Genomic DNA, 25,529 nt, shown 5'->3' with positions numbered 1-25,529 from the left:
TCACCGAGCACGGCCACCCAGCTCCAGCTCCAGCTCCAGCTCCACGCCGGAGTCCTCTTCTCTTCTCCACCTCCTCTTCTTCCCTCCCTTCCCTTCTGGGTCTTAGAACGCAGACCCAACGCCCAGCTAGGCATCGAGCCTGAGACAGACAGCATCTGCAGCCGGGACCGTGGGGCACGGGAAACCTGTGGAACCCAAGAACCTAGGCGTTCTCTGAGCCCGTGACTGCTAGAGGCTCCGAAGGAATCCCCTCGCCTAGGGCTTCGGCTGCTGTGCCCTGCTGCCCACTGCTCCGGCCTGAGGAGCAATGCAGGCTGCTCTGTGAGCCTCAGGCATCAGAGCCATGTCCGGCTCTCGTTGCCAAACACTGTACCCCTTCACAGGGGAGCGGCACCGTCAGGGGCTTCGCTTCGACGCCGGAGAGGTGCTCACGGTGCTGCAAGTCCCTGACGGGGGCTGGTGGGAAGGGCAGAAAGAGGACGGACTCCGTGGCTGGTTCCCCGCAAGCTATGTGCAATTGTTAGAGGTAAGGTTGTGGGGCTGGGCGCGGGTGGGGTTAAGGGGTTCTATCTAGAAGGACAGGGAACCGGCCTCTCTAGTCCCATCCAAATCCGAAGCCAGCGTCGAGGATGGCAAAGCACCAACCGCTCCACCACTGTGAGCGCCAGTATAAGGATGTGCCAGTAGCCGGGAGAGACACTGCTGGGGGTGTGTTCAGGCTCAGTGCCTCCCTTGGTCAGTTCCTGCCTGACCAACTTAGAGCTTTGTATTAGGGAACTGGGGTTGGGGTGGAGGGCTGGAGGAACTGAACTAAGTGGGGTGAGAGCACGGAATGCAGCCTGCTCTTCTCCAAATCCCCTGCAGCGCTTTTCTGTCTTGGGAATGGTGTGCTCAGCCTTCGAGCCTTGTCCTCGCTCCCATTTTGCTCTTCTTATACACAGACAGCGCCTTCTTCCTCTTCTCTCATACTCTCCCTCTTCCTGCTTTTTTTTGGGGCTATTCTTCCCATTGAATTAAATGAAAACTTAAAGTTCTGAATTCGGGACCGAGCCAGCTTCCTCGAGTCCGGTTTGGGTTTTCTCTGGTCAGAACCCTTCCAAGAAATAGACTTATGCAGTCCTGCAGTAAGACCTTCTGGGACAGACCAAACTTTAAAGTGGAGAGTGCACAGCTTGGTAGGGAACCAAAAAAGGGCCTCGAGATTTCCACTGGGTGTTGTAAGGTCAGTTGTGAGTTACAGGCTTGTTTGATGCTTGAGAGCCATGAGCATCAGCAGCAATAGCTTACCATCTGGAGTTCATCCAGTAGGCATTAATACTCATCACAACAACCAGCCATGTCCTAGTCCTCCCCTACCTTCCAAAAAAAGGACCAGCCTAGACTCAGAGTAAGGAAGTGACTTGGGGTACTAAGTGATACCAGGATACTCCTGACATTAATGAGGGCTGTTAATTCCAACTAAGTAGAGTTCTCCTGATTTTTGTTTTACTGATAGATATTCTTCTATTTTATCCAAATTACTCACTGGTTGATGGTCATGGACATAGGACAAGAATGGGATAAAATAATTTTGAAAGCTTCATCAGGATCCTGTAGAAAGGGACCTTACAAAATGGCTAGTCCAATATTCAACTTACAGAACAGGAAACTGAGGCCCAGGGAGATAAACTGACTTGCTGAAGGTCTTACAAATAGTCAAGAGTGGAACTAGGAGTCAAATCTAGGTCCTCTGATTCCAATTTCAGTGTTCTTGTCACAGTAACATTTTGATGGCTTTCATTAGATCATTCTAATCTGAAAAAGGCAAATCCCAGGAGAGTTGTGAACATGAAATTATTTATGATTTTGCCAAGTAGGATACATGATCAGTGGAGATAGTATATGTAAAATGCTTTGCAAATCTTTAGCACTCTACAGATGTTAGCTATTAACTTGCTGTCTAATACTTGACTAAAATCAGTGATCATTTAATTAATGAATCAGTGGGATGCAAAGTCTAGATTTAAATCAAAGGAACAGGGTTCAAGCCCAGTCTTTGTTAGTTGTATAAACCTGTGACACATGGAAGCATCAGTCAACCTTTCTGAGTCTTAGTTATCTCATTTATAAAATAAAGATAGGGTTCTAAATTCCCCTCTGATGCCTCTTTTAGTTTAGGATCCCAATATTACAGAATTCCCACTAAAAACCTGCCAAATGCTATACAAAAACATTGAGAAAGATAGTTCTTCTGATTCAGTACAGTTCTACATTAATACTAAGAATTCATTTCAAACAAATAAAGTTTTGGTAGTTCTACTGGTGTATGCAGGGGCAAGAGGTTGCATAAATTGTTAGTAAGGCCCCTATTTAGAAACTTGCTTATCCTATATTTTGAAGGAAATGTCATTCTATCTTCCACTGTACCTATGATGATACCTTACAGGTAATAGAGGTTTAATAAATATATGATTTCATTATAGAATACATGTAATTATACTCCATTTCAAATAATGTACTTTGACATGACATTGTAATATGGAAAGCATGTAACTATAGAAATTTTAGAATTTTGAGGTATCTTCATCCTGGCAATTTTCTTCCCTGAGGTTTAGATCACAAGGGATAGTATGTCTTAATTTAAAAAAAAAAAATCTATGCTAAGTCTCATTGTTTCTGAAAACTTTGGTAGAAGTCCCATGGTTTGGGAGTTCCTCTGGATCTTACCAGTTTCAAGAAAATATTCATGATGAAATTTGGTTGGTAGAATTTGGTTTAGCCCAGTTAAACTGAGCTTTGTTTTGGGAAGGTACGAAATGGTGTAGCATTAGTCAAGGGTTTTACTTCTGAAAGATATTGTCAATTTGAGGATGATGGAGCTCATTAGGCAGCCACAAACTTACACTCAGGAAGTTGCTAGCTTCTTAGGAATTGATTTTTACTAACTTTTTTTTTTTAAATAGGTGGTCCAATTTGGGAGACTAACTCATCCAGAAACAAATTTTCCTTTTTTACTTCTTCACCAAACTTTTTTCATATAAAAGCAGTCTATTGATGTACATATTGTGTTGCATATAGTGAGGTTACCAATGCAAGTTTTCACATGGCAAATCTGCAATCATTATTTAACTCTCTGAATATTTCTTCTCTCAACTCTTAGAGTTTGTTCCTTTTCTCTACACTTAACTGCTCTCTACTCTATGTGTATATCTTCCCTTCCTTACTAGATTATGAACTCCTAATGGACAGGTACCAAGTCTTATTAATGTTCATATTTCTCATATATTTCCCAATGTTTGCAACTACTAAGGTGCAACACAAGTAGTGAAGAGGCTTAATAAACAATTGGTAAGCATATGGATGAAGCATTTCACTACATTTAGTTAGACTCTCGGTCAAATCATGGTCTTGTGTACAGTATATTAAGTATTTCTTTTTTTTTTTTAAACCCTTGTACTTCGGTGTATTGTCTCATAGGTGGAAGATTGGTAAGGGTGGGCAATGGGGGTCAAGTGACTTGCCCAGGGTCACACAGCTGGGAAGTGGCTGAGGCCGGGTTTGAACCTAGGACCTCCTGTCTCTAGGCCTGACTCTCACTCCACTGAGCTACCCAGCTGCCCCATTAGGTATTTCTTTTGTAGAAAACATGTAGAATGGATATCAATTCCCATTCATATCAGTGTTAATTGGGGGTATTATCTGTATTCAAAAAAAAGTGTTCTTGATAATGATTTTAACTGTGTAGTTGATTGTCACTGAACACTCCAATATGTATTCAATTTTCTTCCACCTTATGTACTCGGGCAACTTTCTCGTGTTTGAGTTTTCAATGCCAGTTGAAAACCCTACCTTTCAAGCACAAGGTCAGCCTGCCACCTCATCTCTGATTCCTGCAAGTCAGACTGGCCTATGTCAGTTCTGTCAATTTCCCAGCTGCCCACTCTAGCTGGCATTAAAGCAACAATCATCAATTTCATGATCATTCTCTGTTATGTCTCTGCAAAAAAGCCCTTAGATTGGCAACAAGTGTTATTAACATGCTATGCTTTTTTGCCTGGTCTTCTGTTAGAGAGCCCCAAGATGTTTTTATTATAACCTATTTCACTGAATCCAACCTTCCTTAGTACCTCTCTGTATTTAGCTAGGAGTTGTTTAATTTTTTTCCCTGCCACCATTAATACTTAAAATTAGCTTACATTTATTTGTTATTCCGCAATACTCTCAGATATTTTCTCTCATCCCTACAATGATTTTGTGAGGGAGACAGGGGAAAAAATTTTCTCCATTTTGGAGATCCGAATACTTGTAAGTCTTTGCCTCTCTGAATGAAACTCAAAGGTGACCTAGTTAGTGTCAAATCACAAATTCTATCCCAGATCATCTGACTCCAAGTCTAGAACACTTCCACTGCATCAGGAAAACCCAGATGCTTCCTTCCTAATTCCTAGCAGCGGTAGAGCTAAATTTTTTTGCATTCCCAGCAAAAAAATTCAGAAAAGTCCCTTCTCACAGCATGTAAAATAATTCTACCTAGCAAGTTGAACTACTGATTTTCATCAAGAGGGTAGCTTATGCAAGTTTAGCTAAAATTGTCATTTCATGTGTCGAATGAAATGTTTTGGGAATCTTTAGAAGCCTCTCATAAGGTGGTCTATACTGTTCTGTCCATTCTCACTGACTAATAAAGTCCACTTTCACAACTGCCCTCCTTTATCTGCTTATTTAGCAGTTTCTGAACAGATGAAACTACATGCAGAGACAGGACTTTGCCTTATTTCAATAGTATTGAAGTAGTATTCAGAAATATTCTTTCTAAAAACAGAATTTGTATGTCCAAAACTATAAATGTCCCTGATTGAATTAGTAGAACCTTTTGGTGGGGTTACCATTGTAACACTTGAGGTTGGTTTCTTGGGGCTCCTTCAGTCTCAAAGTCCCTAAACCTTGCTGTGGTTTGGACTGTCATGTCAAATCAATGGGTACCTATTATGTGACACTTAGAATTGCAATGAACCACAGGCAAATAATATGAAACAAATTCAGGACAAGTCAGCATAAGGTGTTGTAGTGGTTCAGTTGTTTTAGTCATCCTACTCATCATTACCCCCATTTGAAGTTTTCTTGGTAAAGATACTAATCTGTAATATCCTTCTCCAGCTCATTTACAGATGAGGAATCTGAGGCAAACAGGATTAAGTGACTTATCCAGGGTCACATTGCTAGTAAGTGTCTGAGGCCAGATTGGAACTCAGTCTTCCTGACTTCATGCCTAATGCTCTGTTTTCTGTACTACCTAGCTGCCCCTAGCCAGCACAAGACATATAAGAAAAGCTTCAATTTTGGCCATGATGAAAGACTATTTAGGATATATTGGAGCCAACTCATACTGGAAGGATTGTTAAATTATCAGCTTGAACATTTATATCTTAGAAATCAGTAAATACCAATCAGGGCTTGATTTATTGCATGGATGAAATTATACATCCCTGATTTATTAAAGGAACATATGGCTGGGGTTAACTAGGTGGCTTATTGGATAGAAAGCCAGGCCTAGAGATGAGAAATCCTGGTTCAAATCTGGCCTCAGATGCTTCCTAGCCATATGAACCTAGGGAAGTTACTTAACCCCAATTGCCCCTAGCCCTTACTGCTCTTCTGCCTTGAAAACCATACTTAGTATCTATTTTAAGACAGAAATTTAGGGTTTTAAAAAATGTGGATGCTAGAGGGATGCAATAGAAATAACACCAAATGTAAAATTAGTAAATGAGGTTGTTATAGTTTTGTTACTAACTTGTTGTATGACCTTAAACAAGTCACTTCTCTGGTTTTCTATTTCTATGAAAAGATCATGGAGATCTTTTCCATCAGACTTGCTCATATCTTGGACATAATTTTGGGAGAGAGGTATATCTATCTGTTGTTCATCTGTCATTTTCAAAGCAGGCCAGTGACATCATGAAGGTGATGACTTGTGAGTGAATAGGATTTAAGAGAGGCACTCATTAGCCTCACTCTTTCTTCTAGAGTCACTGAAGTCCAGTGGCAGGACAAAAGTCAAGATGACTGTCGAAGTCCCAGGATATAGTGGATGACTTTGAGGTGTATGGGGGTGTTCAGAGAGGACTAGCACTTTTGGCGTGAGCTCTTGTTCAGCACTTTTCAGGGCTGCTTATTCACCTTTGGTGTCTACCTGCCATCCAACTCTCACCTGTGGTTCCAAAAAGCTAATAGCATGCACAGGAACCACATCTCACTAAAATCATCTCAGCACATGGCTAAAAAAAGTTGAGGATAACCAACAGACCTCAATCCTGTAGGTGATTTGGGGGGGATGTCTATCCCAAGCATTCCAAGCTCCCCAGTAGAAGGGGCTGATGAAAGCAGTTTGTTTCAATGGCCATGAAAAATAGTAGAAGCATGTGCTATGTAGTGCTTAGAGCTTGATCAAACATTGAAAAAACCAAGGTCATCCATCCTGGGTATATCTGTAATGGTCAATGAATTGAAGATTTAGAGAAAAACTTATAGGCTATTTAGTCAAAGCCCTTCATTTTACTTATGAAGAAACTGAGGCCCCCAAAAAGCAATTCTATGTCCTTTGAGGATAGATCATACATATGGTTGGCTGTGAAAGTAGGATTATGAGGAAAGTTGAGTGTCATAGAAGTAATACTTTCACATTGTAGTGCTGGAGAAGACTTTTGAGAGTCTCTTAGATTAGTGATGGGCAAACTTTTTAAAGAGGAGGCCAAAGGAAAGAAAATGCTCATCTGTTAGTCTGTTTCTAAGGCAACTCTTTCTTTCTTTTTTTAAAAATTAAATTAAATTAAATTTTTATTTTGAATATTTTCCCATAGTTACATGTTTCATGTTTTTTCCCTCTCCCCCTAATTCCCCTAACCCCCACCTTAGCCAATACACAATTCCACTGGGTTTTACATGTATCATTGATTAAGACCTAATTCCATATTATTGATAATTGGACTAGAGTTATTGTTTAGTGTCTACATCCCCAATAATATCCCCATCATCCTATTTTTTCAAGCAGTTGTTTTCTTCTATGTTTCTCCTCTGAATGTGGCTTTCTCATAAGTTCCTCAGCCTTGCTCTGGATATATGCATTGCTGCTAGTAGAGAAGTCCATTATGTACGATTGTACCACAGTGTATCAGTCTCTGTGTACAATGTTCTCCTGGATCTGCTCCTTTTACTCTGTATCAATTCCTGGGGGTCTTTCCAGTTCACATGGAATTCCTCCAGTTCTTTATTCCTAAGGCAACTCTTTTGAAGTTTCATTGTATTGTATCCTACTCATTGTATTTGTCATATTAGGAATAATGTCCACAGCCAGACAGAACATTTCAGGGAGCCCCATCTGGCTCTTGGGCCATAGTTTTGCCCATCACTGTCTTAGGTAGCAAGGAGATCAAATCAGTCAATACTTTAGAAAATTAATTCAGACTACTTGCTGCAAGGTCAGATATTAAAGCTGAAGTTTAGATACTTTGACCACATAATAAGAATTCACTGGACAGAATTCACTGGAAAAGACCCTGATATTAGGAAAGTCTGAAAGAAAAAGGAGAAGGGGGATGGCAAAAGATGAGATAGTGTTATTGAAACTTGGAAAGACTTCAAAAGATAGTGGAGGACAGAAGGACCTGCTTTGCTGTGGTCCATGGGATCATGAAGAGTCAGACAGGACTGAACAACAAAGTCATTTGTATCCAAGTCATAGGAATTCTGTGATTTTGTAATAAGATAAGTGACTAATCTGTTAACAAATGGATTTTGGTCAAAAACAGTCAAAAGTAAAAAATTTTGCATCAAAAACAAAGTTAGAAATAAAAACAAAATAGAAACTAATGTGACTCATTATTTCATTTGGTTCCAAAAAGGATTCAATTGTAAGGAAATCTACTGTGTTTTAATTCTCTATAAACTGCCAGACCCCAGATTCAGGCCCACCCAGAGTCTTAAACTCCTGCCTTTAATGCCCCAGTGCTGCCACTTTCATCCTCTTGCTTAGGGAGTAAGGATCAAAACATCATTATCTTTGCTCCTGGGAAGGGTTGGACAGTATTAGCCTACGTCTAGCTCTCTGAATTCCTATGATTCAGAGTCATAAGTTGCTTAGGGAACAGCTTACTTCCTCTGATACTGCACCCTCCTCCCTTCTACCTATCTATCTATATTATCTCTACCTCCCCTTGTCCATTTACCCCCTAGGATCTCCCATTCTATTGCTAACAAACTTGCCATTCATAATGGACTTCTTCCATCTCCTTGAAGTCAAGGAGACTTATTAGATCCCTCTCCTAACCCCAACTTGTACAGAACTTTTTCTTTTCTGTACCACTATCTTTTAGCAACCTCTCTTCCTTTTTTTTTTTTTTTTTAAAACCCTTGTACTTCCGGTGTATTGTCTCATAGGTGGAAGATTGGTAAAGGGTGGGCAATGGGGGTCAAGTGACTTGCCCAGGGTCACACAGCTGGGAAGTGGCTGAGGCCGGGTTTGAACCTAGGACCTCCTGTCTCTAGGGCTGACTCTCACTCCACTGAGCTACCCAGCTGCCCCTAACCTCTCTTCCTTTTAATGTTTACTATATCCAGATATGGAGGCAGTTAAGTGTGACATCGTGGATATAGCACTAGTCCTGGAGTCAGAAAAACTTGAGTTCTAATATGGCTTCAGACACTTTCTAGCTGTGTGATTCTGGGCAAACCACATAACTTAATTCACTAGAGAAGAAAATGGCAAACCATTCCAGTATCTTTGTCAAGAAAATCCATATACAATATTGGTCTATAGGTTTACAACGAGTGGGATACGACTGAACAAACAACAAGAAGGAATATTGACCTGCATTCAGATGTTGGCACTATTACTAAGTATAACCTTGAGCAAGTCACTAAAACTCTCTAAGCCTTATGTGTACCTATAAAATCACGTTATACTAGATGGCCTTTAAAGTTTATTTCAGCTCTCATTTTTTGATTCTCTTATTTTAAAGGAGTTTGACCTTTTAATCATTTCTTCTTTTTCTCTAATTGTTAATCTCTTTATCTACTGGCTTCTTCTGTGATGCCCACAAACATATCCATATCTGCCCTATCCATAAAAAAATCCCTACTTGACCCACCCAACCCCTTAAACTCTCTCACTGTCTCCAATTTCTCAACTCCTACTCATTTTGGAACCCTTTGCTATCTGGCTTTCCATCACCCCACTGGAACTGCTTTCTCCAAGGTTACCAAATGCTCTAATTGCTAAATCCATTTCCCTTTTTTCAGTTCTCTTTCTTTTTTAGAATGTTTGACATTGTTAACCACACCCTTCTCCAGGTCCCGGTCAAGGGTAAATGGATTAGGATTAGCAAGGGGAAAGGATCATCCCCTTCCTCTGAGACTGAAACAAAGTAGGAAAGATTGGGGGATGATGTTGAGGTGACTAGAAGTGTAGAACTGGGGAGAAGGAGCTTACTGAGAGAACCTGAGTTTATTCAGTAAAATATGGAGCAAGGTCTTCTCCTGAGAGAGTAAGGGAGGGGTGGCTTGATAAAGTTTCGATCAAATGCTTTGAGGAAGGAGTAAAAGTGAAGTAATGAGATTCCCAATTTAAGATGAAAAAGTTGAATCACATATTCAAGATTTTGAAGGGAGAAAAGTAAGTCCATAGCAAGATGCCCTGGGAAACAGGTAGAATACCTGGGGGTTACAGTGAGGCTAGAGAAGAGGTTAAGAAAGAGGAGGCAAGAGAAAAGAAAGGAGATAGGAATTTATGGTCAGATAAAGGGATTTCAGCTTTGGATTGTGGAGACAGAACAATTGTGATTAATAATGAGATCAAAGGTATGACTGTCTCAAATGTGTGACTGAAGTTGGAATGAGGGTGTAGATCATGGGGGATTGAAGTTGATGGCCTGGGAAGTAAAGCTATTTAAAGAAACAATGATTGGCACATAGTAAGTTTTTAGTAGATGCTTTTTCATTCATTCATTCATAAGCAATAAGGAATATTGGCATATATAAACACTTAGAGTTATATTTACACACCTTTTACCAGCCCCCCACCCCCATTAATCAGCAAGCATTTAAGTACCTGTCTTGTGTCAGTGATACAAAAACAAAAATGAAATGATCCTTTGCCTCAGAGACTGTTGAAATAATACATTTGACTTTTATGTAACCTCCTTGGGCCTCAGTTTCCTCATTTATAAAATGAAGATGTTGGACTAGATGGTTTCTGAAGACTCTTCCATCTACCAAAATCCTATCTGGCCAGCTTCAGATCAGTCCACACACTTTTCCTCTGGCCATTTTCTGACTAGCCACTGTTACTTCCTTCCAGACTACCAGAACTTTGGAACTCCTACTCTGGATTCAGGCTGTTCTGTGCGGGGAGTAAAGGACTCCCAACAGGTCCAGAAAAATCTTGGAGGCAGGACTGCATCGGTGTGAATGAGACAGGCGATCTGCTTTGCCTTGATTAAGGTTTATTTTATATGCTTTGAAATCACACAAAATCTTGGCATGGAAATCCATTCTCACCGTACATCTTTTCTTAGAGACAATGTGTTAGGTGTGTTTGACGTATCTTTTGGGCTACAGTGGTGAGAAAGTACAGGCTTTTTCATGGGAGACAATTTCTCCATATTTCATTTCATTGTTCTTTTATGTGTACTGTAGCGAATCAGGGAGGAGTGGGGGGTAACTTGGAGACTATTCTGGCCTCTTTTTGCAGGCACCTGTATATGGGAACCTAAGTTAGGGTTTTTAAATCTTTAACATTAACTCACTATTTTCTGGTTTGTTGTGAAGTGACTTCTAGGGGAATTTCTGTATTTTGTAGGGGGCTTATGAGGGTTCTAGTAATGGCCTATGATGTTCCTCTATATGTTCCTGGGGCTAAATAAAGATATTGATTACAATAATTCCAATAAAGGGGAATGTTAGTGAGAAAAGAATAGGGGAATCTGAGTGGAATTACTATCCTTATGTCACTTGCTGTGCGGTTTCCAGAGTTCATGTTGGATTGTGCGAACATCATAAGCTTTGATGGCTTCCTGAAGTCCTGATAGGTGAAATCTCACTGTATATAGCCAGCCCAACATTGGACCCTGCTCTTTTACCCTGGCCATTTTCTGATGTGCTGCTGCTTATATTCTCCTCTTCTCCACCTTGCCCTGAATCCCACAATTCTCACCTAGTACTTTGGAAACTATAATCAGGAAATAGGAGAATAATCTATATGGAAACAAAGGTGATATAAAACTGAAGAGCATCAGGAATATTTTTATTCCAATATTAATTCTGTTTTCTCACCACTTTACTGATCATTTAATAATTTCCATTGCGGAGGCTAAAGATGATCAGGTAGGTGAACAAAATGAGCCTTGTTGTTTCCCTGATTTTGTTATAGACCATTCATGAGGTAAGGATCCTCACATAGTAGGAGACAAGCAATAGCTATGTCTCATCTGGAAGCACTAGAACAGGGAATCCAGGCCTTCCTGACACTATAGCTTGAAAGGGAAAAGTCTTGCTTAGCTCTTTGAAAGTGATAATTGGTGGAAATTTATTCAGACTCTTATTTGCTTAGTCAGAATCTCAATTCTAAGACCTCTCTGGGACTCAATATTTAATTTACCCAATAATTCATTTCTTTTGACCATTTACTTTCCTTTTCTCCCTTGATATTTTAATGCCTATGCCATGGACCTGAGGCTATGTCCAGCTTAACTCAGATTATTTTATAGTAGTGTCTTACGATTTGTTGTCTTATTAAAGAGGGAATCACCCTCCTAACTAGATCATTAAACCTCATTGAGACATTGGCACAGAAGGTTAGGGAAATTGGAAACTTCGAAGCTTATTTATTGGAAACTCTTCAAATCCAGTTCAATAAGCTTTAAGTGCCTGCTATATGCAAAGTGTTGAGATTTCAAAATGGAAATAGCTCCTTGAGAGATCGTAAGTTTTACATACAACACAAATAGTAATTTTATGATAGGAAAAAATGTTAACAGATGAGGGTTTAAAGGAAGCAGTAAGAGTAGAACCTTGAAGGGAGCCAGAGAGAGACTAAACTGTGTAGGTGAGTAGAGAATGCATTCCACGCATGGTGACAGTCTGAAAAAAAGGCACATATGCCAGAGATAGACAAGCAAGCAGACCAATTTGTCCAGAATGTAAATTTCATGAGATCACTGCTCTGGGGAAGGCTGTCGAAGAGAACTTGAACTATGCCTTTGAAGAAAGGATACGATTCAGTTGTATGGGTCTTGGAAGAAAAGTATGGCTATGGTATGGAGAAGAAATAACATGAAGAATAGACAGAGAAGCCTTTGTGTAATTAGTTGAGAGGACATAAATAGAGAATTGGGTAGATTTTATTGTAATGTAGACATTATCTGTGATTGGAAAATGGGATCAGAAGAACTTGGCCAGCAGTGTTGATGTAGTCTACCCCATATAGGGAGCTATTTCAGAATGTTAGACAGTTTCCCTTGCACATTTAAATTTCTGAAGTGGAATATGAGACTGGGTCATGCTGTTGCCTTTCACTGCACTCTGGAACAAATGGTTCATGTTGCCTAGACAGTATTTGGGGATGGAAATCTTCCCCTGGAAAGTCATGGATCCATATTTTCTCCTTATAGGTATGAGGGTTAGGAGAGGAAAGAGAACAGCATGGCAGAGCAGAAAAATTACTGGCCTAAGAAGTCTGAAGATCTAAGTTCTTGTCCCCAGCCTTGCCATTGACTGCATGATCTCAAGCCTCAGTTTTCTCATCTCAGTAAGGGACCTGAATTATCAGAAGCTCGTAAACTAGAATACATTAATTTTTATTATTTTTAATAGATAACCATTTCAGTGTAATTTGTTTTCTTTACATATTTTATTTTGTACATCTAAAAACATTATTATGAGAACTATCAAAAAGGAGACAAAAATGGTTAAAAAAACCCTGTACTAATTACTGCTGACTGACATTTTACAGTTCTGTGATTCTTAGTGTAGGATTGCTCTCTCCTTAGGTCTCTATATTTAGGATAGTCCTTGCCCTTACTTTCCACTGACTAGTTTTCTTTGAGAAGCAGTCTCCAGTTTATTGGGTACCCTAACTTAATGAGTTGCTCTCTCCTTTAGGGCTAGGCATTTACTTTTAATTGTCTCTGTAATCAGAAGGGCCTCCAAAAGAGAAAGTCCTTTTCTAAGTAGGTAATTTAAGAAGGGTTTTATTTTGGTGTTTTTGTGTTGAGTGGTGGAAAGAATTGGAAGTGGGCTGGTAAATAAATCTCTGGAGGCATAGGTGTTGCCTGGAGGCCTAAGAAAGAATTTTATTTCTGGACACTGAGAAATTTTGCTTAGGGACCCAGAATTTAAACTTAAGCTACTTGTAAATAGAAGAGTTGCTATCTAGAGACCGGAACTGACTGACTGTGTACAGTGTAGCCATTTACAGCATGGTGCTCATCAGTATAGGGTTATGACTTTGATTGTCTTGTGGTTTGGTTCCTTGTTGGTGGAATATAAAATTGGTGGTTGATAAAGTGGAAAATATACTGGTTCTAGAAGCAGATGACCTAAAATCTCACTGCTCACTTATATCTTTGGGTTTAGCTGAGTTTTAATTCTTCATTTGGTGAAATGGTCTCTGAAATTCGATTCATATAAGTATCAGAAATTGAAACTTAGGTGAGTATTGTTCTCTGGGCACAGTGTATGCCTTATGCCCAGATTCATTCCTGGCTTTATGAAGCCATCTTGCTCTGGTGGGCAAGAGCTTAATACTCAATTGCCATATAGGTACTTTTATGGGGGTTACAACAATATAGGGGGAAGGGGAGAGCCAAGTGGTCTGATACATTCACATTATGTGGTAATTATCAAGAGATACAAATTGCTTTATACTAAGACAATACCCAGATTAGGAGTTCTATAAGGCCTAAGGGGTCTACTGTTGTTTGATACATATGTTAATTGATTATTGTAAGTAAAATAAGGAGACTGAGATACTGACCTGTCTTCAGGAGTGTAGTCTTAGGGAAGGGCTAGGAATTTGGCAAAGTTGAGGTTCAATTTAACTCAGTTACAGAAATCAATCATAAGCAATACAAGAGTCAGTTTTTGAGCACTCTTAAAATAATATCACAATTAATGTATACCTGGATTGCTACACTTTTCTATTGTCCTTAACGGTGACATCACCATGTCCCTTTCCAGAATTGTCTGTGGCTGTTGTTTGATGGTGAACTATTTACTTCTCACCATTCGGATTTGGCCAGGATTTGTTCTGATTGTAGGCATTTCTGAGATGAGAATTTGAATTTCCACCTGTCTTGACCTGACCCAATTATCCAAAGTAGGACTGAGACAAAATTCCTATATCTGAAATATTCCTGAGAGCACTTGACTATTAATTGTAACTTGTAGCCCTAAACAGAAACTTTGGGTTTATGTAGTAGATAAAATCTTATGGGGTAGGTGCAGCTAGGCGACTCAGTGGATTGAGAGCTAGATCTAGAAACAGGAAGTCCTTTATTCAAAATTGGCTTCAAATAATTTCTAGCTGTGTGACCCTGGGCAAGTCACTTAACTCCCATTGCCTAACCTTTACAGCTCTACTGCCTTGGAGCCAATATCTGGCATCATAGTCAGACTTTCCAACCTTTTTTAAAGTTGTCAGACTTTTGAAGTAGAAAAATGGGGCACTGATTTTTTTTCTAGGATAGTTTGGGGCTCCAGTATGGGAAAAGTATTGTATACTAAGCCCATTAGGAGGTACCATAGAAGTAAAAGACAAGGAATTATAGAACTTAGGTTCAAATTCTATGACTTTGAGTAAGTCACTTGGCCTTTTGGAGAGACTGATCTCTAAGGTCCCTTCTGGCAGTAGAGCCTTCTTATTTAGGAGCTATCAGAAAATGAAAATGAATGGGAAGACAAGATTAAAAAGACTCTTCTTTAGAGTACAAATAATCACCCCAGAAAGATTTCAAAAATAGTTTTGGGATGCAGTTTCATCTTAATCAGTCACCAAGCTAACAATACATGGGCAGTGTGGTTGTAATAGGAAGAAGTCTAGATTTGGAGTCAAAGGAACTGGTTTCAAATCCCACTTCTGCTACTATTTACTTAATATAACTTTGGACTAGTTATCTCTGGCCTCAGCATCTACAAAATGATCACCTTTTAGATAGACTCTAAGGTTCTTGCTATGTAGCACTACAGGCATTAGAAAGAAGAATTAAACATTTCTGTCTTCCAGTAGTTAACAGTCTGGTTGAAGAGACAACTGAAGGCAGGAAAAGCTAATACTCAACTATAGTGCACCAGCCATAAAGATTTTACAGGATTGAAATCTCTGAAGGACTTCTCCCTATCTCACTAGTTAGAAGATAAAATCTAGAGAGAAGAGAGAATTCCAGCAAGGCTCTTCTGCATATTTTGAGGAGGAAAATATATATGCATGTGAACCTCTCATGAAATTTTTAATGAACAGGGAAACAACATGTTCAGAATTATGTCTTAGGAAAATAATTTTGGCAGTTATTTGAAGAGAGAAGATGGACATCAGGAGTTGGACACTACTGCATGGGTCTATGAGAGGAAAGAGGGCTTGGAGTTTGGGCCCACTTGATGAAGTCAGCACTTCCTGTGGAATGTGGCAGGACTCACCTTGTACTCTAGGATATCTACATTTGAAGATGTAGTGAGATTGTCTACTAATCTGATTTCTTTTCTTTATTCTTGACTCTGCAGATGAGCGTTTAGCTAATGAATTAGTCATTCCCACCATGACCTTTTGTCTGTAAAGAACTACAGTTCAATGAAATCTTTGTATGTGGCTGGAGAGACTGTCACTATGGAATGTAATAGAACAATAAACTATACTGTCATTGTAGTATCACTGTCAGCCTTCTTCAAAATGGTGGCCTAACATCCAGCTAATTTATTTTAAAAGGACTTAGAGTAGTTATTCTGATTTATTATGTAGTTGATAGGATCATTGTAATCCCCCACTTAACTATCCCAGGTTCTTAGTATTTTGTTGGGCAGTATTCTCTTGAAATCATAGCTTATGAGGATCATCATACATAGTATGCCTTTCATTTGCCTGTTATTCCTCATATACTTCCCCACCTCCCCAAACCCTTATCTTATATCTCAGAATCAAGTATATTGACTCTTAAGACAGAAGGTGGTAAGGGGTAGACAATGGAGGTTAAGTGACTGGCCAGGGTCACATAGCTAGAAAGTGTCTGAGGCCAGATTTGAATTTAAGATTTATTATCTCTAGGTCTGACTCTCAATGCATTAAGCCATCTAGCTGCCCCACCTAATACACTCATAATTCAAAACAAATTTTAATCAAATGACAAGTTTGATAAAATAGTGACATTTCCCTTATAAATACTGAATCTATTCTCTTTCAATACACACAGAGCAAGTATTCAATGTGAAGAATAGACTTTCATAGGAGTTATGCATGAGTCATCCACACAGAGAGAACATATAGTCAGAACACCTGCATGAAAGGTATAGGACACAGGTGAAACCAAGGCACAGACATGAAGGGACAATATATGCATCCAAAACTGCAAAGCAGCTGGTGTCTTATACAGATTTCTTTCCTCCTCTCCATTACTGACCATAGTCCTATTCCTCACTTAGGCTCACTTAGGATGGCCACATCTTGGATCTCCAGAATCCATGAGCTCATTCTTTTGGGAAATTAATATATTTTGTTCATTTTTTGGAGCACCTGTCCTAGAGACCAGCCTCCTAATTGATGACCCCACCCACCCATGAGAAAAATGCCATTCCACATTTCAGTTACCACTTCAGTTACCCTGACAACCCCCAACTACTCTCTTCCTTCCACCTCTTGCTCTGAACACAGTAATCAAATGAATAATATTATTTCTTCTGGAAAGCATATACCAAATTGATTGTCTTATACATCAACTCACAATATCTGTAACTTTCTACATCAAACTTCCTTTCTTGTATATCACCCTCCCCTATATGTTACCTTCTCCAATTAGAATATAAGCTTTTACAGATCTGAGACTATCTCTTTTTACTTTTGTATCCCCTTTCACTTAGCAAAGTGCCTGGCATGGTAAATGCTTAAACGCTTTTTTCATTCATTCATTCATTCATTCATTCATTCATTCATTCATTCATTCATGTCTCTCTGTCTCATTTATAGAAAGACGATGTAATAATAACACCTATTTCATTAGTTGCATTTGGCATTAATGCCCTTCATATAGTAATCTCTGGGTTTATAGGACAAAGAACATCTTTCTTTCTAACTTTGGAAGAGGGACAGTCAGAGTATTTCTTTTAGAAAGCTGGTGCACAAGCCTTTATCATGTATGACCTATAGAAATCTAAGGCAAGGACTTTTTAGTGAGTTCACTGGACAGGTCCCACACCTGGCTATTCTGCTTCACTGGCCTGGCTAACATAAGGAAACCCTATCCTCATTCATATATTTTAGAATCACAAAATGTTAAGAGTTAGGAGGAACCTTAAACATTATCCTCTCTAACTCCTCCATTTTACAGATCAGGAAATTCTAGAGAGACACTTGCTCCAAATTCTACAGTAAGAGTCAGAGTCCAAGCGTCCTGATTTCTGGTCAGATGATCTCTTTTATAACATAGCTTAAAGGACCAGTTGAGCAGCAAGGTTATCCTAGCTTAGGTAGTACTATTCCTGTAAGAAGTTGGTCCTTTAAAACATTTTTTATGACCCCTCACTGGCACATACTCATTTAAAATCCCTTCATCTATGGGCCTCAAGACTAATTTTGTTTTTATATCCTTTTCATTTCTGAATATTCCTTTCCCATTCTCTACTCAAGCATGAATTAATTCTCTACTTGTAATGAAGAATAAAAAATAGAGAGTAATAATTCAGCAAAACCAAACAATACATCAGCCTCTGATATTTTATGCAATATTATATGCCCCTAATCCTATGTCTCTGAAAGGAGACAGGTATATTGTAAGGGTGAAAAAGGGGTTTTATGGGTTCAATATATTAAAATGTGGTCGCCAGAGGATTGAACTATTATCAATCCTCAATTAAGAATAATCTCAAGTCAAAATTGACTTTTATGGAAGTTTACTTATAGTTAGGAAGGTTGAAGGTAGGGAAATTGAGAGAGAGAAACTCTGGCTGCGACCAGAGTTCTAGACCAGGTAAGAATTTAGAGGCCCCAGCAGTTGGGGCACAGAGGTTAATTAAACAAGGCTTCTAGCCACAAGGCCTTTTACAATTAGAGAGGCAAGAGAGGCCTCCCTGAGGGTAGAGCCTCCAGAAATGCCAAGGGAAGAGGAAGAGAGTCAGCATAACTTAACTAACATGACAATTCAAAGGGAAGCAGTCAGAGGTCCCACCAAAGTCTCAGCATTCCAACACTCCTTCATGAACCAGAAGAGGTCCTCACCAGATGTTCTCTTCCACCGAAGACCTCAGTTAACTGAGGACCTTCTCCTTTTAAAGGGGTCAATTATGCATCACTTCCTGTTCCTCCTTCCTAATTTGCATGTCTAATCACAATAGACAATTCTCATAGACTGCCTAGGGGGCAGGTCAGTTGATTACCTCCCAGAATTATAGGTGTTCTCACCTTTGGTGATTAAATCTAAAGATGGGCAGTGTAGACTTAATTTAATTATCACAATATTTTCTCACTTGTATTATCTGTTTTTAATGCAAAAATTAAAGTGATTTGAAAAAAATAGTTATTAAAAATAGGAAATTAGAATGTAAAATACTTATACTTGAGGCTTTTAATACAAATAATAGAGTTTTGCTTATTCAAATCAAGCTATTTATAGTATCCCTATCTAAACCTAATTTATAGAGTTCCAGTATTTCTGGAGCCCCTCCTCTGACTTTTCAGTAAACCTGAAAATTACAGCCCTTGCTCACTTCAAGGATGTTTTGGAGTTTTTCTATCCTTTACCCAAATTATAAAATTGAACTGAAATGTGTTTTTAAAAAATTACAGATGAGAATTTAAAGCCTTTTATGTGCTAACATTTTATCTATGGCCTATAAAATTATACAAATTTCATTAAACTCTCAAATAGAGTGATACAGTTAAAAGTATGTTGGATTTTGAGGCATAAGAACCTGGATTCATATTGTAGGTTTACCACTTACTAGCTGTGTTACTTTGGGCCAGCATGGTGAATCACAGGATCATTTGGGGGGGTGGAATTCTACCCTCTAATATCACCACTCTGAGTGTCCTGGAACAAAGCCCTGGTTGTTTTGCCTTAGTTACAGCTCTTTGTGGTGATGAAAAGATATATTAACAACAAAGAGAGTACTTATGTGGCATTTGTAATGACCTCTGGTATGACTCAGTGGTTTCTCCAACAATCTTTAGCTGGGGTTTTTGTACTCTATTCTGGCTATCTCTAGAGTGGATGCCAGCTTTGGATTGGTTAGGATCAGCTCAGTGCTGGATGAACACTTGGAGCTACATTCTTCTAGTAGACCTAGAGTTCATGGCAATACCCATTTAATCCTTTCAAACATTTTTCTATCATTTCTATCATGTTATGAAATAATTCTATCATTCTATCATTTAATATCATCTAATAACCCCTCACATTTATTAGCCCTCCTTATTTAGGAAGAAGTAGTATGCCCTGGTTATACTAACATTGCTTTAGTGAAGAGCTACTCTGTTCTTTTGACAGTTCATACTGTAATTGTTGGTTGTGGTTTAGTTATATCCCATCATATCCAACTCTTTGTGACCCATTTGGAGTTTTCTTAGAAAAGATACTGAAGGGGGCAGCTGGGTAGTTCAGTGGATTAAGAGCCAGGCCTAGAGATAGGAGGTCCTAGGTTCAAATCTGGCCTCAGACACTTCCCAGCTGTGTGACCCTGGGCAAGTCACTTGACCCCCATTGCCTACCCTTACCACTCTTCTACCTTGGAGCCAATACACAGTATTGACTCTAAGACGGAAGGTAAGGATTTAAAAAAAAGAGAAAAAAGAAAAAAAAAAGATATTGAAGTGTGGTTCACCATTTCCTTCTCCAGTTCATGTTCCAAATAAGGAAACTGAGGCAAACAAGTGACTTACCCAAGGTCACATAGCTAGTATATATTTGAAGTCATTGTGTACTATCTCTGTTAGGTCAGCTGATAATGGTGTGACTCCCAGTTTATGCTTATCTTGTAGTGGTCAGAGACAAGTAGGGAATCTCTGGGTAGTATTTCCCCACTGACCAAACTGAAATTTGCAGTGTTATAAGCACAACAGCAGAAAAACATGTGTCAAGTATCCTTGACAGGGTTATTTATCTAACTTCCATTTGTATTCACAGATTGTGTCCCCAACTGGCAACTGAATATTGCTAGTCTCAGTTCTACAATCCTGAGGACAGGGTTTCTAATACTTGCTCATGAACCCACAGTGGTATACTTCCCATTTAACAAACAATTAGAATTGCCCTGTTTAAATAAAGGCATTTTATTAAGATGGCATAGCAAGAATAGTAGTTACCAAAAAAAAAAAATTCTACTTTAAATATACGGTAAGCCTTTTGTTAGATGGGATACAAGAATAAATTACAAAAGTGGTGGAACAAGCATGCAGACAATATGTGTCAACTCACAACTTCTCTTTGATTGAAGTCATTTTTTCCTCCCTTAGGAGAGTCCACATAAAATGCTCCTTAAATATATCTATTGTCAGGACACTAAAGGTTAATGCTTTGGCTAAGTAATTTGGCATTTCTTTCCACCACAATGGATTATGTTCCCTGAAGCTGCCTTCTTTGAATAAATATTGATTGATAACTTGTTGGCTATATGGTCTCCTGCTGAAGCCCCTACTAACCTATTTAAACTGGATAGAGCTACTGTTCCAGTCTCTTTGATGTTGTGTTCTGGTAGGAGAAGGGGAAGGGGGTGAGGAAGGAGAAAGAGAAAAGAAAGAGATGGAGAAACAAAAAAAAACAACTCTTTCCCCAGACATCCCCTATCCATGAGCAATTCCCTCTCAGCAGATTGAAACAGGTTCACTGCATGTTTGAATTCATGGCTGCACTGATTATAATTTTTATTTTTAAAATATTTTATTTTTAATTTTAATATTTTAAATTAAAAAATATTTAAATTTGTTAAAAAATTAATATAGATGATCATTTAGAACATAGAAGATAAATTTACTGAATTTAATAAAAATAAAAATGAAATTTTAGTAAAATTTAATAAGTAGTACATAAGTATTCTTTTTTTTAATCCCTTACCTTCCAACTTAGAATCAATACCATGTATTGATTCCAAGGCAGAGGAGCAGAAAGGGCTAGGCACTGGGGGTTAAGTGACACAGCTAGGAAGTAACTGAGATCAAATTTGAATTTAAGACCTCACATCTCTAGACATGGCTCTCAGTCCACTGAGCCATCTAGCTGTGCCCAATGTATAAGTATTCTTTTTCCTCCTTATCATACCCATTTTATTTATTTGTTTTTAAATTAAAAAAAAAGTTTTCCCATGATTCATGTTGTTTCCCTCCCCTCTTCCTTCCCCCTTTTCCGGAGCTGACAAGTGATTCCACTGGGTTATACATGCATTATCACTCAAGACCTATTTCCATATTATTTATTTTTGTAATAATCTTTTAAAACCCAAACCCATATAAACAAGTAATAAATGATATGTTTTCTTCTGCATTTCTACTCCAGTAGTTCTTTCTCTAGATGTAGATAGCATTCTTTCTCATAAGTCTTTCATAATTGTCCTGGATCATTGCTATTGGTAGCAAAGTCTATTATATTTTATTGTAAATGTTTCAGTTACTGTGTATAATGTTCTCCTGGTTCTGCTTATTTCACTCCACATTTAACATCAGTTCATGGTGGTCTTTCCAGTTCTTAAAAGAAATCATTTGGTTCATCATTCCTTATAGCACAATAGTATTCCATCATCATCATATACCACAATTTGTTCAGTCAAAAGGACAGCTACAAATATTTTTGTACAAACAGATCCTTTCCCATTTTTTTTATCTCTTTGGAATACAAACCTAGTGGTGATATTACTGGATCAAAAGGCATACAGTCTTTTAATTTACTTAATGAATTTAATTCAATTTAAATAAAATATGCCCTTTGGGCATAATTCCAAATTGCCTTCCAGAATGGTTATATCAATTCACAACTCCACCAGCAATGCATTAGTGTCCCAATTTTGCCACATCCCCTCCAACATTTATCATTTTCCTTTACTGTCATAATGGCCAATCTGCTAGTTGTAAGGTGGTACCTCAGAGTTGTTTTAATTTGCATTTTTCTAATCAGGAGGGATTTAGAACTTTTTTTCATATGATTATTGATAGTTTTGATTTCTTCATCTGAAAACTGCTTATTCATATCCCTTGACCATTTGTCAATTGGGGAATGACTTGATTTCTTATAAATTGGACTTAATTCTTTATATATTTGAGAAATTAGACCTTTATCAGAGAAACTGTTATAATTTTTTTTCCCCAATTTTTTGCTTCCCGTCTAATCTTGGTTGCATTGGTTTGTTTGTACAAAAAACTTTTAAATTTACTTCTTGTAATGTTCTTTTTCTCCTGTTTGGTCTTAAATTCTTCTCTTTTCCACAGATCTGATAGGTATATTATTAAGACATTTTCGTATTTATATGCATTGTAGTTCTGCATGTAAGAGTATAAGGACCTTGAAGGCAGGGCTGTTTCTTTGATATTCTCTGGCAGTACTTCCATAGTGGGTCTTTATAGTCATGTTACTAAAATGATTTTCTGGGACTATTCAGCCTTTTGCACTAGATATTAAAAATGCATGGGTATATTTAGGAAAATGGGAACTGAATACTCATGTACTTGGAACACAGTTCCTCTTCAAGACATTGTCATCTTAGTATTATCACATTGAGTAATTCCAAAAAAGTTGCAGGTAGCCTTTCTAAGTGCCCAGATGATGTTACTCTTTCAGTACAGATTCTCTGCTTCTCTACAAACCTTGAAATTAAGGTGATTTCCTGCTACTTTTATGCTTTCCCATTTTACCAAATGGTCGGCTTTAGAGAAGTTCTTGTCACACACACAGCAATGGGCACAGATCCAGCCCAGGGTGACAGCTCAACTTGAAATTGCATTCCATGTTCATGGTTGAAGCTCAGTGTTGGACTAAGTTCTTAAAAAGTCTGGCTCTCACTGAGTCTGGCAGCAAGGACTGGTGTGCTTAGATGAGTAATCCCAGAGAAAAACTGCAAAGAGGAAATTTGGTCAAGATGTTCAGTTTTAACACCTGGTTTTCTTCCAAACCAGAAGAGGAAAAGATTCTGATTTTTTTTTTTCAGGAGAGGGGAAGTTTTAGGTCGGGCTGTGAATGGGTCTTTTTTGATGGGATCATATGCAGCTAGGTTGAAATGAGCCACTGAAAGAGAAATTGCACTTGTCAGGGAGTCAAAAAGTTTACTGGGGGAGCAGGCAGTAGGCAATTGATGACTCTGAAGTTAGAGGCCTTCATGAAGTTTATCCCTGATGTCCCTTAGGCTTTATCAATTTCTGCTTTCTCTGGGCTTTTAAAATACTCTATACCAAACAATCTAGCAAATGTTTATATTCAATCTTGCATTATGTTCTGATTATTTCATGTGTGTTATTTTTGTCTTTTTGTATAATTTGGAAGCTCTTTGACATGAGATAATCTTCTATTGTTTCAATACTGGTTAGTTATACTTCTCTTGTTTCTTATTGCCTATATTATAATATCGAATGCCCTGCCCTTGCTTCTTAAGATTACACTACCAAACAACAGATTTCATATAAAATATCATCCCATGGAGGGAAAATCCATTGAAATTCTCCTCTGTGTCATGACAGCAACCCTAGCTTTTCTATTGCTATGACAGTGGAGTTCAAGGATGAGCGGATCCTATCAAACTGGAAAAGCTACAAATACAGTCCCTACTATGTGTCTTTTAATTGAAGAGATCTGCCTAGCTAACTGCCCTGAGGATTGCTAGTAGAAGTTTGGCAATAGATGGGGAAATTCTTTTTCAGTCACACAGTATGGTAAAAAGAAGCTGTTCTCAAATCTCTTATCATCAGGACCCCTTTACACTTAAAAATTATTGAGCCCCTCCCCCTCCAAATAAGCTTTCGTTTATGTAGGTTTTAGATAGAGACAGGTTATAGATAGCTAGAGATGAAAATAGCTATAGAAATAGATATTTACATTTATAGAAATTTAAGTGTCTTAGTACTGTTAGGAAAACAGTTTTGTCTTCATGGATCCACCTGAAAGCATTTCAGAGATCTAAAGAAGTCCCTGAACTACATTTTGAAGATCCATTAGTGTACTGAATAAAATGCTGAACTTGGAGCAGGAAGACTCAGGTTCAAATGCTGTATCAGATGAGGTAATGCTAGTCCTGTGACTGAGGACAAATCACCTAACTTCTTAGGCCTCAGTATACCCATCTATAAAATGGGTATAATAATAGTATCTAAGTTACAGGGTTGTTGTGAGGATTAAATGAGATAATGTATGTAAAGCTTAACGTGCTGAATACTGAAGTGGTAATGTGACTCATCATGCCTGCAATATCAGGCCTAAAGTCAGGAAGACCTGAGTTCAAATGTGACCATTTGAGGTCACTTACTAGCTGTTATTTTGAATGAATTAATAAACATTTAAAATTTTTTGTCAGTTTAAATGTCTAATGTGATATTTAGTGATAGCTATAACACTAATAAATAAAAACTCCTTGACATCCTTAATAATTTTAAGAGCAAAAAGGGGTTGTCAGTTTTTATTATCAGTTTTTAAGGGTATAAGAGTTTTGCAATTCGTTGCTATACAATGGGAAAAAAAGAATTCGTTTTCTAATTAGCAGCTATTTTCACAAAATACTGATAAAGCTACAAGCAGTCACATGCTTTACATAGTACAGAGACTCTAAGAACTCCTCGAAGGAGTTTATAAAAAGATCAGCTAAGCCTCATACCCTTTCATTTTTAGGGGAGGAGGAAGAAGCAAATCCAATGATAGAAAGTGGCTTGTCACTTTTGTGGCAAAAAACAAGCTTTCTGACTTCTGATTCAATGTTCTTTGCATTGTAACTACTGCAGCTCCTATCACAAATATGTTGCTAAAAATTACATTTACATATACATATATACATGAATAATTTTATGGTAAATTGTGTCCTTTACATATTCACATAATCATTTCAGAAATCCATTATTTTCATCTCTCATCCCACCCCCCCCAAAACCAGAACTGTGGTTTCATTGATATAAAATAGTTCTATTTTTAGCCTTGGAGCAAAATAATGATTTCTGAGGTCCATGTGATTTCCCTCCTCTATTTGTCTAGTGGAGTTGGTTTCAAATAAAAAATTAGAAGTACAGATATAATCTCTCAGAGCCTGTTTTAGGAAACTCCCTTTTCCAACACAAAGAGTTTTACCAATCTTAAGGTGCTATCTAAATGCTAGCTGCTATTCAGTTTCCTCATCTG

General features: G+C 38.2%; 1 protein-coding gene across 1 annotated transcript in view; it reads left to right on the top strand.

The window, feature by feature from the left end:
• The first annotated feature begins 343 nt into the window (after nucleotides 1-343).
• The window catches only part of GAS7 (growth arrest specific 7), a 306,684-nt gene continuing 281,498 nt past the window's right edge, over nucleotides 344-25,529 (top strand). The window contains exon 1 of the mRNA XM_044676359.1: nucleotides 344-526. Within this exon, the coding sequence (XP_044532294.1) occupies nucleotides 344-526 (183 nt within the window). The remainder of the gene's footprint in view (nucleotides 527-25,529) is intronic.

This window comes from Gracilinanus agilis, chromosome 4 (assembly GCF_016433145.1).
Source record: "Gracilinanus agilis isolate LMUSP501 chromosome 4, AgileGrace, whole genome shotgun sequence".
Classification (NCBI taxonomy): domain Eukaryota; kingdom Metazoa; phylum Chordata; class Mammalia; order Didelphimorphia; family Didelphidae; genus Gracilinanus; species Gracilinanus agilis.
This window is presented reverse-complemented; position numbering and strand designations above follow the sequence as displayed.